The sequence below is a fragment of the Equus quagga genome, chromosome 3 (assembly GCF_021613505.1).
Source record: "Equus quagga isolate Etosha38 chromosome 3, UCLA_HA_Equagga_1.0, whole genome shotgun sequence".
Lineage (NCBI taxonomy): Eukaryota > Metazoa > Chordata > Mammalia > Perissodactyla > Equidae > Equus > Equus quagga.
This window is the reverse complement of record NC_060269.1, coordinates 15,634,795-15,654,497: the sequence shown is the minus strand read 5'-3', so window position 1 is coordinate 15,654,497 and position 19,703 is coordinate 15,634,795. Positions and strand designations below refer to the sequence as shown.

Below are 19,703 nucleotides of genomic sequence, written 5' to 3'. Positions count from 1 at the left end.
AGCCTTGATTCCTTTTTCAAAAAATAAATGTCTGGGTGCTTCTCTGCTAGACACTGTGCATCTGAGAAAAGAGGATAAAGACATGACATTATTGTTCCCTTGAGGATTTAATAATTACTGGCATGTATGAATGAAGAAGTTGAATTAGATAATACATAGACAGGCCCTTCTAGTTTTAAAATTCTGTGATTCAGAAACTTATTATTGACACCTCCAATCGGGTGCTTCTAAACAGAAAGAGGTGAAACTCATACTTGTCCAATTTCCTACTTGTTGTAGGAGGAGATAGTGACTGTATGTAACTAACGTTGAAGATTAGGTGAAGGGAACTCTGTGGGTTTCCATTACCCATGCTGTATTTGCCCTTTCTTTCCACAGATCATTGAGAGCTGGGTGGAGAACAGCATAATGAAAATGTTTTATGGGCTGAGAAATATTCTTGGCTGATTTTCAAAGCTGCAGTAGGAAACAAAAACCATAAAACTGACATCATAGGAAATCAAAACCAACTCCAAGAAAAAGTTTAAAACAAATGTGCAATCACTAACATAATGAAAGGATTTCATAAAACTTTATTATCTGCTAGAGATAGGCAAGACAACAATGGGGGAAAAAAGTGTTCAGCTGTAGAAAATATTGAAGCTAGACTTTCCCAAAACATTAATTCTTGTATCCCTTCAGAAGTCAAGCCCCTTTTCCAAATTATTCCTATTCAAAACTCATCTAGTGCCACGGACCGAAGGCCTTTATGGTATCTTAAAATGAGCAGTAAACTAGAGCCATAAACCAAACCCAGCCAGTGAACTGTTTTTTTGATTACATATTCTCTACAGCTGTTTTTGCACTGCAGAAGCAAAGATGAATAGTTGCAATAGAGACCGTGTGGCCCAAAAAGCCGAAAATATTTACTAACTGGTCTATTACAGAAGGGGTATGCCAATCCCCATCTTAAAGAAATCCCACTATCATGATGTTAATTATTACACTGATTTTATTTTTCAACACTAAAAATTTCACAAAAATGATATGTCTTTCCTCTTCAATTCCTCCAATAAAATAAAATGCCCCATCATCCCCTATGATTTCTAAATTATAGACCAATATCTCATGTATCTGACTTAAATTTTAAAATATTTTTCTAGTATATATTTTCAAATGTCATAAAGAGTTCCAAATGGGAGGCATCTGAATTTGTTTCTTAAAATCTACCTCCCACACTCCCATAGTCAGTATTCAGGCTCAGAAGAGAACTAAGAAGACCAGCCAAACATAAACTACTCTGAACACAAGCACTAACTATGACGATTTTCTTGGTACATGTAAAATGCATTTTAAAGGCAAAATAACTACAATAGGAGACATCTGTGTCCCACAACAAGAAATTTCCAACTCCTAGTAAAATGCTATGCCAGCCCATCTTTCTAAGGAAAGTTATACCTTTAATCTATGCTATAGTACTTACCCACAATGCATAGACAAAACAGAAAACAAAAATAGAGAACTTGGCTATACTTTATAAAACTATTATAATGAAAAATATGTTACACATTTTCCATTTCTTCTTTTGTTGTTTTCCTCAAGATTTCTGTTTAATATTAAAAGTTTACCAATGTGATAACTATGTTATATCTGAGGTGATGAAGTATAAATTAGAGAAAACTGCCTACCAGGACATAGGGATTGAATATAGCAACTTTAAATACAGATATACAAAATAAGAGTGGTTAGGAGTATTTAACAAGTGGCTATTGTTAGAGTGTCTTAAACATAAAAAATATTCTTTAAGTATTTAGATACATGAGAATTTTTACACTGATATAAACACACTTCTTCTATCTGAAATCCTGATAGTGTATGAGGTAGCAGTAGTAGAGTTCAAAGGCACTAGATCAGAAAACATGAGTTCTAGTCTTGTTTAGGTCACAAGGAAGATGTGCTTCTTCTCTTAAATTCTAGGGGCTTCTGTTCCTTGTGAAGAATAAAAGGTTACACTAGATGACTTCTAAGAATTTTTCCAGCTATAAAATTTTATGATTTTATGAAATTTTAAAAACCACCATAAAAATCACATTAAAAAAATTTATAACCCTCCTTGAAAAGTGTCATTTAGAGAAATGATGCCTACAAAAATTTCCTCTACAGTGCTTAGTGTCATGAATTCACTGAATTTACCTGAAATCTGGATATGCCGTAAAAGAGCTACCCCATTTCCTGATCTTTATTTTAAAACTCAGAGCTCTTTTCAGAATGCTGCTAAGCCTGGAATCTTCATTTTCAATGAAAATTGGCCCAGAACTTCTTACTTTTTCCCCAACCACTCCAAGTGGAAACCAACTCTGGACTATTAAGTACAGAAACAGCTATACAAGAAAGCAGTTATTAAAATCACAGATTCTCCAATACCTCACAGAAGATACCAATGAATCAGCTCTTAACTGAGTACTTAATCTTTTTCATTTTTCCATATATTTAATCTTCTTCTTTACATTCTAGTCATAAAACAACATCCCAAACATTTTTTATATAATAGTACTGGCTTTATAAAACAGATCATCTTCTCTTTCTTACTGTCTTTCTTCTATTTCTAAGATATAAACTTTTTTCATATTTTAAGTTTTTGAAATCAAGATGTCTCTTGGAGTTGTGATTTCTCAGCACCACTCCATAATTTAAGGCTGCATTTTTCTTCAATATTGGTACATAAAATAATGATGGGTCTTACGACAGATGGCATCTTAGATTAATGAAATGCCATAGTGTCTGTTATCTGTAGAATAATTTTTCTAATTTCCCAAATGCTTCATTAGAACATAACGAATGTAGAACGTAAACTCTGTTGGGGCAGGATTCATTTCTATGTCTATTACTATATTTATATCTATGTGGAAATTATTATTACAAAAATATCTATGCAGAAATTATAAGAAACAAAGTTTTTTAAGCAGTTACAAAATGTCAAGTATTATGTGATGTGCTTTACACGTATTTTATTCCAACAACCTAGAATTTACTATTAGCTCCACCTCACAAATGAAGAAACTAAGGCTTACAGAGGCTAAGCAAATTGCCCTAGGTCCTGGTCACTGTTTTATCCCCAACACAGAGCCTGTTGCAGAGTGAGCATTCAATAAATACCGAACAAGTGAATGAATGAATACTTGCAAAGGGGTCTTACAACAGCCCAGTTAGACAGACAGGGTCATTACTAATGTAAGACACAGAGAAAATGCACAATAAATACAAGCTTGAACTCAGACCTGGTATCCTGGAATCTGTGGTGTAGTCGAGTCAAAAAGTGGCTCAGAGTATCTGCTTTGGAGTCAAAATATGTGAATTCAAATCCAAGCTCTGCTACTAAGCATACATGACCTTGAAAAACATATTTATGCATCTATATGCCTAAGTTTTGTCACCTGTAAAAAGGAGATGAGAACAGGACCTACAGCTCCTGAGTTGTGATGATTAGAAGTTAATACAGCAAAAGGCCATACATGGTGACTGAGGTGCAAACAAAGGGCGTCACATTATTTGGAAGCTGATTAAATAAACAAGATGGGCCTCTCCAGCTAGTGACTCTAGGTCTCAGAGACAGTCCTTGTACCAAATCTCTTCTAGTTCTGCTTGAAGTTTGGCATTACCAGGCAATCAATGTTAGCTGATGAGGATGATTTGGGATCGTGTGACTGGCTAGAATGTCCTAAGACAGAGAAAGTTGTTCTAAGAATCAAGGGACTCACTCTACACCTCTCTACTTCTGGGGACAGGACTGCTGCCTAAGACAAGGTTGACTGATGATTTAATTCCCAGCTTGCACTCCCATTCCCACTATAACCTTTAAAAAGGTAAATACTTAAGCTAGCTGGGAAATGGGGCACAATACTGGAGCCAATTGCCAATTGTATAATATCTTACTTTGCATTAACATAGGGGCCTTTCTGTGAGTTTTCTCTACCTATCAAGCACTTAAAACAGTTTCTAGTACATAATAAGCACTAAATGAATGTTACCCAATACTATTATTAGCCCAGTATAATTCAAATCTCTTCCCTACCTCAGTGCCTTACTCCTGAGCATACATCTATTTACCCAAGAGCTATGCTACTTTAACAGCAATTTCAATTTTCCCAAATGTTATAGAGATCATTGAAGCACTTTGCAAAGGGAATCTTACAGCATTTCCTCTGACTCATCATATGAACTAAGACCAAAAGAAAATCTTATTTGGATCACCCATAATTTAAATGGGCATACAGAAAAAGACAAGTAAGTGTCAGGCTTATTTATTTTTTAAGTCCTAAGGAAACTTAAATGCGGTAGGAAGGAGGGGAAAATAGTGGGTGTAATTAGACACTTTCTTATAAGTATGAAAAATCTCTCTTTCTGAAAGTACAAATATTTCTAAAGCTAAGCAAATAGTATGTCTATGCTGTATTTACAATGTGCTGGTTACAATCCTGAGTTCCACAGCGAATCTGAGTAACTTGAAACGGTCGAAATAATTGATTTAACATGACAGACAGTAAGGACTAGCATACAGTATAATTCCCTGCTCAATTTGTTAAACATCTTAAGTTTGGAAATTAAAATCTTGATAAGAAGAAACAGTCTTCTTATGCACTGTCATTTTTGGACTAGTCATATGGGTTTGATCTGAGTGTTACAGAAAACAGATAATAACTTTGAACAAATGAAAGCAATGACTATTCTACAGCCCAATATTATGTAGAATTGCCTCTAGGCAGTGTTGGCTCATCACACAATTAGGAAAATATACACTGAAAACAGAGTATCACCCTGTGAGATTCTTTGGCTATAAAAAACGAACTATATAAGACTTAGTGCAATTAAAGTGCAATCAAAACTCTCCATTTTGGACCATTTGCACTTCATTTGCTCATAAGCCTCACCTTTGTTTTCTGAAATGTCGACTAACTTGACCAAAAATTTTTCTATACAAAGGAAACTGCACAGAATTTATTTGTACTTGATTTTAATGAGCCACTGAGGGAGGGAGGTATACAATACACACTATGATGAAGACTATCAGAGGAAACGATATCTAAAGGCTGCAAATCATTAGCATCTCTAATATATTTGTAAATTCCTACTGAGCCAAATTGTCTGCAAAAACAAGATACTTCTACCAAGTGCCTTGTGTGGTTTTTCACACCATCTCATTTCAAAAGCATTTTATGAGAACTCTGCTATATATTCTACCTCTTGTCTGATTCATATTTAACAATGTATCACACCTTATTCCTTTTTTAGGCTCCAAAAACAGATGTCTCTGATGTCACATAAATGTGGCAGGTCACACTACTTCAGCAAACTTCTCTGGCGTCTTTTTCTTCTCTTGTAGTTAAGATGAACTTGAGCTATCTGTAACCTTCTGTGCTATCTCACCTCAGAAGTAATAAAAGGGTCCGAGTAACTTCAACTCACAAAATAAAAAGACTGGTAGGTATTTACGGGATACTGAAAAGGGGGGACAAGAGCAGGGAGAGTAACCTCCTAACAATCATTTCCTAATGACAGTTTATACTCTCATCTGATGAGGCAGCTCTGCCAAGGAAGGAAGAGGAAAGTAATGCTTCTTATCGCCTTTAATACCGGGGACTTAAAAGGTGTTTTCCGCCATCACTGTAATCACCATCAGGAAAACTTTTATACATCAGAAAGCTATGCACAAAACACAGAAATTAACATTCTCTAACAGGAAGTACTTGTAGTACATATTCCTTAAAGGACCTCTAAACATTTGTTGAGAAAAAAATCATACTTGTAAACAGTTCTGACATGTATATATACACACACATCTGTATGAAACGAGATTATAATCTTCTTTATTGCTTGAGATTTGGTAACAAAATTATTAATACTAATTTTTATTCTATTGTAATTAATTATATTGTAGGAAACATGATTTAATCCAGAGAATACTTAAATCTGTGCAATAAAATATTTTATTATAATTGGGTTCTACTGTATCATACAATTACACTTAATTGAGCTTTGTTTACATTTTTAATTATGTTTATAACAACTTTAATTTTGATAGGCAGTGCTAGGGGGTCTCTGTAGATAATAAACTATAAAAATTAACTCAAATGTCCCAAATGGATACCAGTGTTTTTCAAAAAACAAATATTCTATATGAAAGTATTACAAAGTGATAACAGGAAATAATTTAATGGATATAAGAGAAAAAACTACACGAATTTAAAAATGTTTTCTTTTAGGCCAAATGTATTAATAAAAAAAATTTGTATAAGAAATGCTATTTACTCTGTAATTGCTGATATTTAATAGCAGTTCTATTAAATATTTCTTACCTGCCCCTTTCAATTGCTAAGGCATCAAGTTCATCAAAGAAAATGATGGAAGGAGCCACTGCTCTTGCTTTTCGGAAGATCTGGTGGAAAGAGGGCCACATTAGGTAAAGATCAGTGAACTCCAGAAAACTGTAGTTGGTTTTAGTTTGAAAATGGTATTTAGAACTAAATCTACTATGTACAGGTCAAGCAGCCCAATCATTTTGTATACACCCTATAACAGATCTATGCACACTTCACAAAGGATTTGTACCTTCTTCCACAGTGCTTACTTGCACAGAGACAAGACACCAATATATATTCACAGAGGTGTGCAGGAGGCAATTTCATTAAGCAATCAGACAATCTCAGTTAAAATCCCCCCTCCACCACCTAGTAGCTGCGTGACCTTCAGCAGGTAGCTTTACTTCTTCAAACTTCAATTTCCACATCTATAAAAAGCCTGCCTCAGAAGATTACTTTAAGAATTGAACAAAAAAAGGAATGCAAAGCATTTAGCACATGCCTGTAACATAGTACGAGGCAGTAAATGATAGGTATTATTAACTATCATAAACACATGTTTGAAAGAAAAACCATAAATGTGCAAAATCAGCCACAGATTAGCAAATAAATTATCCATAAGACCAAAAGCCACATGTCTTGCTCATTTCTTTGAAGACTGTATGGGAAAATAATGGTTGATGTAAAGCCAGGACAAGAAAAATGACCAAAACTCAGAAGAGGATAGTTTGGTTAGACCAGAAGTCAATCAGACTACCAACATCAGAGACTAGCCAGATAGCCATGGGGGTGATATGTGGAAATGGGCTAGAAAAAGTCAGCATAGGCAGAAAGAAATCCAAACATGTGTTACCTGTAACCTAGGCCCCCATTTTCTGGTCACAAGTAGGATGACCATAAAAATACAAAACGTTCACCAAAACATTAATATTAATAAACATCACCTTTTTTCATATTTTAATCACTGGTGGTGCTGTTATTATCAGTTAGCGTTTTACACAATTACCATCATCTACAATTTAAAGTAAAAAAATTGGATAAAAACTAACTTAAAATCTTTCTCAGACGAAAGAAGTATTCTAATCTCTAATAATCCTGGTTGGTACCCAGGTATTTCACAAATGTAGACCATCCATTCCATTGCTGTTGGTGTGTTCTTGTTCTTGCTTAGCTTCTTTGAGGATACAAGGTGCCTATGTGAGGCAGGCCAATCTCCGCTTAGGAAAACCAAGAGATATGGTCAAACTGCTGTAGTGACCTGACTCCAGCGCCTTGATTTTGCATGAATTTACCAGTTGTGTAGCTTCCGAAATATGAAGCAGTGGCCTATCAATCAGGCACTGGCTTTAAAGCTTAGGAGAGAGGAGGGGGATGCACTGTCTAAATCACCAGGGAGAGAGAAAATAAAATAAGAAGAGAATAGTGAAATTTTCATATATTAAGCATATCTGATTTAAAAGACTACCTAGTTTAAAGGATTTAAATCTCATTCTGAGATCATGTGTTCTTTGAAAGTGTTGATATATCTTTTTTTTAATGAAATGCTGCAGTTTTTTAAAAAAAACCTTTATTTAGTAAAACTAAAGGCAGGTAATATTATGTTCAAAAATAAAAACAAAGTACAGGTGTCCCGCCTCCATCTGAAAGTTTGCTTTACACCACTTTGCTTTTACAAAAGGCTTACATTAGTACTTGTTTTTGCTAACTGAAAAATATCCAAAGAGGACTTTCACTTTTACAAAAAAGGGTGAAAAGCAAAAATAGCATTCAGTATTTGTTTTGCAGCAAGCTATTACAGAGGCAGCAAGCACCCCAAGATGCAAGAGTCCATGGGAACTACACTCAGCATCTCTGCTTCAAGCCACCATAGCTTTAAACTGTCTGTGAGCATCTGTGCTTTCTCTCAATTCATTTTGGTAGGTTATGTTTTGGGTCCAGGAACAGACAAAAAATTTTCCCATATAAATTAATTGCAATTGCTTCTTCACTTTACGCCATTTCAGCTTACGAAGGGTTTCACAGGAATGCTCTACTTTTGGATAGCAAGGGGAAACCTGTATTGCAGATGACCAAAATTACATTTTTAAATAAAAATAAAATAATATTTGCCAGAAGAAAAAATATACCACTAGAATTTGGAAATTTCAAAATCTATAACCCAAAACAAAATGGAAACCATATAGATGAACAGAAGCATGGTTTTCCTATGCAGAGTTCTACTTAAAGGCATAATCTTCTTACCTCTCTAATTGCTCTTTCAGATTCACCAACATATTTATTCATTAATTCAGGCCCCTGCATGAAAAGAAAACAATGTTCAATGTCTTTACAAATGCAGCCATGTGTATGCCTTTCGATTAAAGAGAAAATATATACAACAAAGAAGAAAAGTAAAAATTTAAAAAATCCGCTGCAACTAAACATAATAGTTTAACATTTTGTTCATCATCTGCCTACCCATCCATCCATATTTTTACTATGTATCAGGCATGCTGAGAGGCATTAAAGACAGAACAATCTAATTTAGAAAACCAACAAAGAGATAATATCCATGTATTCCCAGGCCTAATCAGTGGCTGGTTCTGAGTAAGTCTACTTGTCAATTTGATCTAAATCCACTAGATCAATAGCCCTATCTGACAAAAAGTAAGAAAGACCTAGAGCTATTCTTCTTAGGATGCCATGATAATCCCTGAAAATGGAATGGGAATTAAGTAATCCACAACATTATTTTATACTCCCTGAATGTTTCTGATGTAAACACTGCTGTCAAACTCTCTGCTCTCACTTGACTTGGCCATGTAGACACTGATCATATGGATCTGCAGGACCAAACATGCTCTTCTCAGCCACTATCCCAGCCAGAGGAGAGACCTCTCATAGAACAAAATCTTAGGACCACTAACACTGCTGACTCTCAGCCAGAGTGTCATATTGTGACAAGGACCCTAGTCACCCTCCAAAGTATCTATTCACTCAGTCTCTGTCTGAATCTCTCTTTAGCTATCTCCACTCAGCACTTCATCCAGTTGATAGGAAATTTATTTTCCCTTTTTGCACCCAGGTATTTCAGAAGGGGTACCAAGGATGAAAGCTGTGGACTCCTAGTAATAAAATTTATCAATTTTTATTAACTGGCGTTCAACAGAGAATCCCTATAAAGGTGGCTGGTATCCCAGTGATGTATTGCATGACTGATTCAAACGTGCACATTTTTTTTTTTGCTATTTAATATTTCTGAATTTTAGTATTTTTCTTTCTTAAATACGTAAAATATCATACATTGTATGAAAAACAGTAGGCTTTCTTTTTTACAGCACACTTATCTACTTTCTCACGATACACAGTCATCACATCACAAGAAGTCAAGGGATATTTAAAAAATAATAATAATAATGCTGTCATGAGAACCACAACTATTCCTTTCAGATACCGATAAAAAGTTTGTGCTGTGACCTCAGTAAAATAAAAAGAAGGAAAGAAAAGTTTGTGCTACAATGTCTTTCTCAGTTGTGGAAACTATCTCTCACTTCCCAGCAAATGGCTTCTACTGATACCTTTCCCCACACAATCCCAAATCCAAAGGACGTGTGTGTATGTGTGTGTTTATCTGTGTTTCTCTCTCCACACGCAGGCTCACAGACACACATATAAATACCTTATTTTGAACAAGATTCACAATTTATCCCATGCAAATCATTGGTACAGACAATTTAGGGACTGTAACTAGACAATGGCTTGACTATTTCCTAAAACATTTACATCAATTAAAAAAAAATCTGACTAATTAAAGAACAGAGGCAAGCCCTAGCAGAATGTCAACCAGTCCCACAAATTGATATGGGCAATATTTACCTTCAGTTAAGATACCATATTACAAAGATAATTACCACATAGCATGACAAGTACTAGGACAAGGCAAGCATAGGTGTCAATGAAACACAGAAAAGGAACTGCTTAGAGTCAAACATCCTCCTAGGAAGGTAGCACTTCAGGTGAGTCCTCAGTTGATTTATTCAATACTCAAAAATATGAAATACATCAAGACCCAAAAAGAAATCAAAAAGGTCTCCGATGAGCCAAAATAGGTATTACCACACGCACTATAATTGTGGAAGAGCTCTTAAGGTCTTTATTCGGAGTCCATTGACTTTTCAATTATACTCAAGACTAACAAACTTGAGTAAAACTAAAAAAGCATTTAGTATAGATGGAGGATAGAGTCAGGGAGAATGAAGCAGTCAACAAAGTTAGTTCAAGTGGGAGGCCGGGGGCATATCAAAAACAAGTAAAGATTTCACCCTGTAAGCAACCAGAAGGGTCTTAGGGGAGTTAATTCGTAATAGGTGTATTGTGGAAAGATGATTCTAGCCACAATATAAAGGACGGTTTAGAGGAACATATGAAACCAGAAATAGAGAGACCAGTTATTGAAATTCTTAAAATAGAAAAGGTGAGAAATGAAGAAGACCAGGACTAAGGCAAAACAAGACGGAAATGAGAAGACAGCCACAGAAATTATGTAAAAAGATAAAATCAACTGAATTTGTTGTGAGTAGCAAGATATTAAAGTAAGAGAGAATAAGAGGTGTAGAATAATTCAAATTTGACTTAGTACTATTTTTGATGTTCATGATGATGACAATTCATGAAGGATAAAAGGACGCTCCATATATTCAGTGTAGCAAGTCTCAGAAATATGTATCTCATTAAAAATATTTCATCATAAAATAATTAAAATTAAAAATTTTGTAATCACAAACCTAAGTGCTAACATTTATTGAACATTTACTATGTGCCATGAACTGTTCTAAGCACTATGTATGTATTAATTCAGCTATATAAAATGTCAAAGAGGTACAGTTACTGTGATGACTTTCAATCGGTAAATAAATTAAAGATCCACACAAAATCTAAGGCAGGAAAGATCACAAACAAGCATCTAGCACCTTAATCGCTTTGCTGACATATACAGGCACTAATCATTCATTTTTTTTACTCAATGAATATTTATTAAGTGCCTACAATGAGTTTATGGTTTAATAGGAGATATTAAGTATATTCTTTAAAAAATAAAAATACAGTGAGGAAAAAAATCACCACTATATAGACAATGCCATGAAGAGAAGTAAAAATAAGACAAAGATTCTTTCCAGGTAAAAGAATCAAGGAATAATCCTGAACAGCAATGAGACCACAACTGTGTTAGATCGTTTAGAATGGCTGAATCAAAATTATAAGATTTCCTCTGGCATTACTCAACAGCCACTTCAGTAACTCATCTGTATGGCTACAGAGTGGGAAGGGAAAACAAAGGCAGTTACGTTGATCCCAGGGGTGTGGACTGTTCTGGGGTGGATAAAGGCAGAATAAATTCCAGAGTTCTACAGGAAGCATGAGGTTATCTTAGCACCCAGTTAGACAAGGAGGGAGCTAATAAACTAGAAGCTACCATAAAGGAAATGGTCAGGCAATAGAACAGAGAAAGGAAATTTCTGGAAGCATATGGAGCTTATTGTTAGAAAAAGAATTTTCAGGGCCACATGTTAGGGAATATCCAGGTGTAGGGTGAGACGCACAACTCCACGAGGGGCAGAGGGCAGGTAGTGCAGTTTTAGAGCCAAGGGATGGGGTTGCGAGCTACAGACGGCTGAGGGAACATCAGCACAGGAGGTAGTGGTGGCACTCACCTAGTAGGAGGTGTCAGAGATCAAGTGACACCCCAAGATCAAGAACTTCCCCATAGATGGGTGGCTAGGCATGAGTTGTCACAGTCTGAGTGGGGTGAGAAGAGCATTCCCAGGGGGTGGTCAGGGGTACGGTATGGAGAGTTCCCACATGAAGGTGTAGAACAGCATGGAGTATTGCAGCAAAGCAGATTGAGAAAAGTGTCCACATGAAGGAGCAGCTCAGTAGAGAATATTGCAGCCCCAGTGGGATAAGACAAGTATCCTCCTGGACGGGTGGGGAGTAGCTGGGTGTTTGGTGTGGAGGAAGGGCAACATGGAGAGCAGAGCAGGATGAAGAGAGCACCCAGGTGAGAGAGTGTCCTGGTATCCAGCGTCACAGCCCCAGGGGTGTAAGAAGGGTATCCCGGGGGAGAAGCAGCCCAGCACAGGTTGTCAAAGTCAGTGGGGTAAGGAAGGAACTACAAAAGCTGGGAGTGGTGGGAAAGGGAGATAGTGGCATCACCCTGATAGGAGAGGAGCCTGAGTTGGGTAAGGAGTGTGTTCATCCCAAGAGAAAAGGGGCATAGGCAGCAAAAGGGGATTATATTTAGAGGACTGATCAAATAAGTAAATATATAAAGGATAAGAGTACCTAGGTTTCTCACTATTAGAGATGTGAGTTATGAATACGGAAAGGAAGAAAATGAAAATGAATTCTGCTGTGCTGAACTGAAATTGGAGCTATCAGTATAAATTCAAGATTTTCAATATATTTAGCTAAAGAAATAAATATATATAAATGTGTGCGCATATATATGTACTTAACGTATATCTGTATGTATAATACATACATACATATATATATATATATATATATATATATATTCCTGAGCTTTGTTCCCTGGGAGAACCTAAGAACAGCAATATCTCAACAGCAATAAACACCACCTAGCCCGCAGACCTGGGCTTCTAAATTCTAAGAAGTTGGCTTCTAAATTCTCCACCAAAAGGTATCAGGGTCTCTTGGAAAAATGGCTGATTCCAAGGCTGGGGTGAGGGAGGCAAAGTACAAAATGAGTCTGAAAATCTTACTGTACCAGATAGTAAGAAGGTGCTCAGAGTGTTAGAGACATATCAAAAGGATACAAGAGCCAGCTTGAAAGAGCACCTACCAGCTAAACTAGCACAACTGAGGCATCAATAAAAATAACAGTAATGAACGATGACCCACTGAATAGAATAGGAATTCAAGAGCCCATGGAGATACAAATGAACATAATTAAATGAAATATTTGTTAAGGAATGAGATATTTATACAGTCCCAAAGCAACTACTCACAAAACAATACCAACTTCACAGGGGGAAAACAATAATTTTACAGTGGAGAAGCCTGGCAGGCACCACTATGATCAAAGTTAACATTAGTAGCAATGGAACAAATTAAAATCAAGTATCACCTGACAGGATGCAATGAGAAGAACTTCGCATTATTTCAATGAAAACCTTGAATTTAATCATGAGGAAATATCCGACAAACACAAATTAAGGGATATTCTATAGGTTAACTGACCTATAATCTTCAAAAATGTCAACATCATGAAAGTAAAGGAAGGACTTAAAGAACTATCGTTCTCAGTGAAGAAGACTTACGAGACATGACAAATAAATATAACACGATTCGGAACAGATCTTTTGACAAAAAGAACATTACGTGGTGTGGGGGATTGGAATTGGCCACCCCAAGATATGTCTCTTTGGCATGAGGATTATTTTGGGCTGGTTACTTTTAAAAACTGCAAACAGGAGAGAAACTCTGAAAAGCAGAAGTTACCCTTTGTAAGAGACATTTACATTTGTAAAGAAATCTCCATCTGTAAAGGTGTCTCCCTCTCTGTACCAGGAAGCAGAGGGAACGACCCTACCCCTAAAAACTCTTATCAAAGCAGAAGGCAAGGACTTAAATCTGCATTTTAGTCTTGTTTACTGTGCTTTTCTGGTAATCTCTGTAACTGATTCCCCCACCCCCAACATCCTCCTATGTAGCTGAAGATGGTATTTAAGATGAGAAGCTCCACCATTTTGGCGAGTTACTCAGTTTGCCTGAGTCTCTCCCACATATACATGTCATAAAGGTTTGTTTGATTTTCTCCTATTATTCTGTCTCATGTGAATTTAATTTATAGTCTGGCCAGAAGGACCTAGAGTGGGTAGAGGAAATGTCTCCCTCCCCTACACAGGGACAACTAACAAAACTTAAATGGTAATAATAATGTTCCTTTCTAATTTGATGGCTGTATTGTGGTTATGTGAGAGAGTATACCTTTTATAAAAATACACACAAAAGTATTCAGGGTGATGAAGCATACAGCAGCAACTTATTCTCAAATGTTTTAAGGAAAAAAATTATTTGTGACTACTCTTGCAAGTTTTCTGTAAAGTTTAGATAGTTCCAAGAAACAAAAGAAAAAAATACTTGATCCACAAGAATAAAAATATTGTAGTGAGACAAGTAAAAAAGATTCAATACAAACAGACCAGAAATAATAGAAATGATAATTAGCAAACAAGGACTTAAAACAGGTATTTCAAATATTTTCAATAACTTTAAGGAACATAAAAATAAGAAAAAATGGAAAACATAGAAAGGAACCAAATCAAACTTCTAGAGCTAAAAACATAATATCTGAAATAAAAAATGCACTGAATGAGCTTATAAGCAGATGTCACACTGCAGAAGAAAACATCTGTAAACTTGAAGACAGAGCAACTAATCAAACTGAAGCACAGAACCAAAAAAGACGGAAAAAAATAACCAGACTTCAAGAATGTGTAGAACAATATCAAGAGGTTTAAAATATGTATAGCTGAGATCCAGAAAAAACCAAAAGGAGACAGATAAAAATATATACAAATTTCATAAAATCAGTGAACACAATAACTAATAGAAATGGCAAGCAATAGGATATATTGGACTATACAAGGAAGCCATTTGGTGTAAACCTAATTTGGATTGACTTTGTTTTTCCAAAAGGGCCTGACATGGCCATGAGCATGCATTGTATATCTGCTTTAAGCATTTCCTATGGCAAGAACAAATGGCCTTAAGATAAAGGTGCAACTTGCCCCACACTGGCATTTCCTTAAGGATAAGCATCTCTCCCTAGGCTAGGAACTGTGACCACTTGTGACCACCTAGCTCCAGACAGCAGACCTGCCACCCTGCTGTGTCCATTGAGACAGCAGACTTGGTACTTGCTGTGTCCATCAATCGCTGTGCAGTCTCGTGACTATTGTAAAAGGGACATTTCAGTCGTATGTGAAACATGCTGTTTGAGGGTAGATAACCACTCTGTACACCCCACTTCTTTGGTGCCCTTCCTTCCTTGGGGAAGGAAGGCCCCAGGCTATGGTCCTTACATTTTGGCTCAGAATAAACTCACCCAAATTTTCATTTATAGATTAGTTATGGATTATTTGCATCGACAACAGAGATCTAAAAATCTCAACAAATCCCAAGTAAGATAAAACAGAGAAAACCACACCAAGGCACTTGGTGATCAAGTTGCTAGAAATCAGTAAGATAAAATCCTAAGAGAAGTCAGAGAACATAACGACACATGACATGTGGGTAAACAGCAGAATCATTACTGGCTTCTCATCCAAAACAGCGCAAGTCACATGACAAGAGAACAAAAGCGCTGTGAGAAAACAACTGTCAAGACAGAAAAGCATATCCTTAAACACCAAAAGCAAAGACAAGACATTATCAGATAACAAAAGGTGAGGGAATTTCGATCTCCACTATAAGAAATGTTAAAGGAAATTCTAAAGCCTGGAGGGAATTTATATCAAATAGAAACTCAGATCTACACAAAGAAACAAAGAGTGTTGGAAATGGTGAGTACGTGGCTAAACATAGAAGACTTTCCTTTTTTCATTAATTTCTTAAAGATAACTGACCATCTAAAGCAAAAGTAATAATAATATATTGTGGGGCCGGCCAGTGGCTCAGCAGTTAAGAGAGCACGTTCCACTTCGGCGGCCTGGGGTCTGCCGGTTTGGATCCCAGGTGCGGACATGGCACCGCCTGGCACACCATGCTGTGGTAGGCATCCCATATATAAAGCAAGGAAGATGGGCACGGATGTTAGCTTAGGGCCAGTCTTCCTCAGCAAAAAGAGGAGGAGTGGCAGCAGAAGTTAGCTCAGGGCTAATGTTCCTCAAAGAAAAAAAAAAATTGTAAGGTTTATAGCATATGTACAGATAAAATACAGAACAAATATAGCACAAAGGAAAGTGAATTGCTGTAAGAATCTTACATTATACATAAAGTATTATAGTATTATTTGAAGGCAGACTGTAAATTAAGTATGTATACTATAAACCCTAGAGTATTTTTTAAAAGGTAAAAAAAAGAGTTTTAGCTATTATGAAAATATGGAAGAGAAAAAAGGATACCAAAAATATACTCAACTAATCCAAAAGAGGGCAGGAGAGGACGAAAAAAAAAAAAGGACATGGGATAAATGCACAAAAATTATGGGCATAAAAAGTCTCTCAGGGGCCAGCCCCGTGGCCGAGTGGTTAAGTTGGTGCACTCCACTTCGGCGGACCGGAGTTTCACTGGTTTGGCTCCTGGGCATGGACACAGCACCGCTTGTCAGGCCATGCTGAGGCAGCATCCCACATATCACAACTAGAAGGACTGAAATATACAATTATGTACGGTGGGGGGGATTTGGGGAGGAAAAGCAGAAAAAAAAAGAAGATTGGCAACAGTTGTTAGCTCAGGTGCAAATCTTTAAAAAAAAAAAAAAGTCTTTCAAGTTACAAACATGCCTGAAGAAAGAGAAATAATCTTTAATATTGTTTTTGTATACTACCTCTATAATGGGTGCTGCAAAAATACTGAAATATGATAATACGCTAACAAATGAGTAAATTAGAACATATGGGGACCATGATAGAATAGTCAAGGATAAAAACAAGCAAAGGATAGGAAGAGTATCTCAAAGTCCAAGCTGACAAAACCCAGCTGCTCCAAGGATACGGTCATTCATCATGTTCAATTAAGATGAGTTATGTGACAGCATCAACATAGAAATCCTTAAGTAATGAGAGAGACAGTTTTATCTCTCTGCCTGATTTTTGGATCAATCCAAGATGATGCATTCGTAAATTTTATTTAACAAGGTTAATTACAGTTTTTCTGAAAGTAAAAGAAAGAAATCTCTTATTTCTTATTTCTGTTTTCATCTCTTTTCTTTAAAAATAATCTTTTCAAAATTATTTGAGAGTAATAGAATATATATACTCTTAAAAATCAATATCTGAGACGAATTACAGGCAGACTCATGAAAAGCATAATCATGACGTATAAAATATTATATAACATTTAAGGCACTTCTACATCTCTGACTAACACCTACCAACAACCAGGGAATACAGAAACCATCTGTAAGCAAACAAAGTTAAGAAAACTGGCTTGGGACAGTGCTTTTGATGACTAAATATTATTTAAAATTAGTATATCAATTGTTTGTACACTGGTACTTAAACTGTCTCCGAGCAATCATGTTTACAGAATAAAACATTTTTTAAGCTTATTTTCCCAAAGATACTACAGAAAGACTTTATGTTTCTAACCTCTTCATCAATGAATTAACTTAATTTCTTAAATAATACAACCCCAAATAGATTTAGCTTAAATAAAGACAAACAATGAAACATTAGTTATGCTGAAGCAAAATGATCTCACTTCTTAAAGGATTTTGAAGAAATAGCAACAATAAATCAATTTTTCATGCTTGTTTTGAGACACAGGTCAGGCTATGTAACAGGAACACAAAATTTACACTCATAGCCCTCAGTGAGATACATAAATTTTAAGGCATTTTACCAAGGTTTGGGGGATCAAGGAAGATAAAATGTGAAGAGTCAGAGAGTAAATATATTAGGCTCTGCGGACCACATGCAGCCTATGTCACATATTATTATTATTTTCTTCTTTAACTTCCCTTTAAAAAATATAAACTTCATTCCTAACTAGAGGGCTAGATTAAAACAAATTGCAGGCTAGATTACTGTCCCCTGATCTAGATGAATCTCACGCAATTTTGAAATAGTTCATTTCTGCCAATGAGATCAAAAGTCATCAAAACTATCAATGACATGACTGCTGAGTGAAAAATCTGGACTTCAAAATATTAAGAAAATTGATCAAAACATTAAGAAAAAAAATCAGTGACACTTAAAAAAGCAATTTCAAAATATGCAGTAACGTTTAAGGTTCACGCCCAAAGACAAGAACTTCTACTTCTAGGTATATATACCCTAGAGAAACTTTGTACATACATAAAAAAGGAGATATGTACAAGAATATTACTGAAGCACTGTTTACAACAACAACAAAAAATAAACCTGGAAAAATCTAAAAATTCACTAATATAAAAAATGTAGGCACATTATAGTGTCCTCATAAAATAAGGCACTATACTACCAAAGTGTGAATGAAGGGATGGACTAAGGAGAGAGTTTGGAAGCAAGGAGACCAGCAAGAATGCTGTTATACAGCCAAAATGCACTGCCTTATACATTTATAACCAAGAATAGGAGAGTTTTTAATGTTTTGCCAAATTTTTAAAGGTCACAGAGCATTTGTAATTTTCCCTATTGATCATTATTTCACATGGTTTCATTCTGTATGATCATTTTTACAGTCCTGTACTACAGTGAAAAACAAAATCTGTCTGTTCATAATATATAATGTAAAGTCAAATAAACAAAGGAGGTGCTATTCATTTACATATGGTAACTTACACTTTCATTCAAAGGGGACTGTGGACAAAGAGTTAAGAAAGTGAACAACAAAACAAGCATCAGAGCCCACTCAATGAAACAAGCTTTAAATAATTAGGAGATGGGGTTTTGCTGGGAAGCGGGCTGGAGGAGGTAGATGACAGAGGGGTAAGAAACTTTTATGCAGAATTTTACTCAGTTTAAGGTGACTAATTAGCCAAGTGTGGCCTGATACTACTCAGAAGGGAAACTGCTGGTGTCACTGTTGTTTTTATTGTAATTATTATCATGCCAACTCTATATTATTGTTACCATTCTTATAGCAACTCCCCATAAAAGTCAAGGGCAAGACATAAAATAGGAATCCAGTGAAGACATTTCTTTAAGTAGACAATATATTCAATCATATATACTGCTTTCTAATTACCTGGCTTAACTGAAGGAAAGCAGTTAGAGAATCTGGAGAAATCATTACTATTCCCCATAGACAGTGCTTCTAAACAAGAAGATGACTTGAACATCAATGTTGGAAAGTAGAAGATTATGATCATTTCATGGAAATACAATATCAATATCTTGCTACTGATAAGAGAAAGATTAATATGTTTTAAATATCTGAGTACAGGCAAATAGACTTGATATTTTGTTGAAATGTGAAAATATGCCACATAGCCTCAACCAGTGAAGGGTCACTCCACTACACATAGAGGTGAGCTACAGAAAACCTGTGGATGAGAAACAATGCCTTTTCTCCAAATATAAAACAAAAGAAAAACAAAAAAGATCAAACACTTGAAAATCTAACCTAAGAATTTAGCACTGTGAAGAAAATCTGGGTTAGAATAATTCAAGTATTACTAACAAGTCAGGGCAGTAATGAAAAGAATTCTGTAGGCCCCTA

General features: G+C 35.8%; 1 protein-coding gene across 2 annotated transcripts in view; it reads right to left on the bottom strand.

The window, feature by feature from the left end:
• Positions 1-19,703, bottom strand: part of SPATA5 (spermatogenesis associated 5) — a 307,772-nt gene that overhangs the window by 222,778 nt on the left and 65,291 nt on the right. For both annotated transcript variants that reach the window (XM_046657518.1, XM_046657519.1), the window contains exons 12-13: positions 8,577-8,630; positions 6,333-6,412 (exon numbers count right to left, since the gene is read on the bottom strand). In XM_046657518.1, the coding sequence (XP_046513474.1) occupies positions 6,333-6,412; positions 8,577-8,630 (134 nt within the window). The remainder of the gene's footprint in view (positions 1-6,332; positions 6,413-8,576; positions 8,631-19,703) is intronic.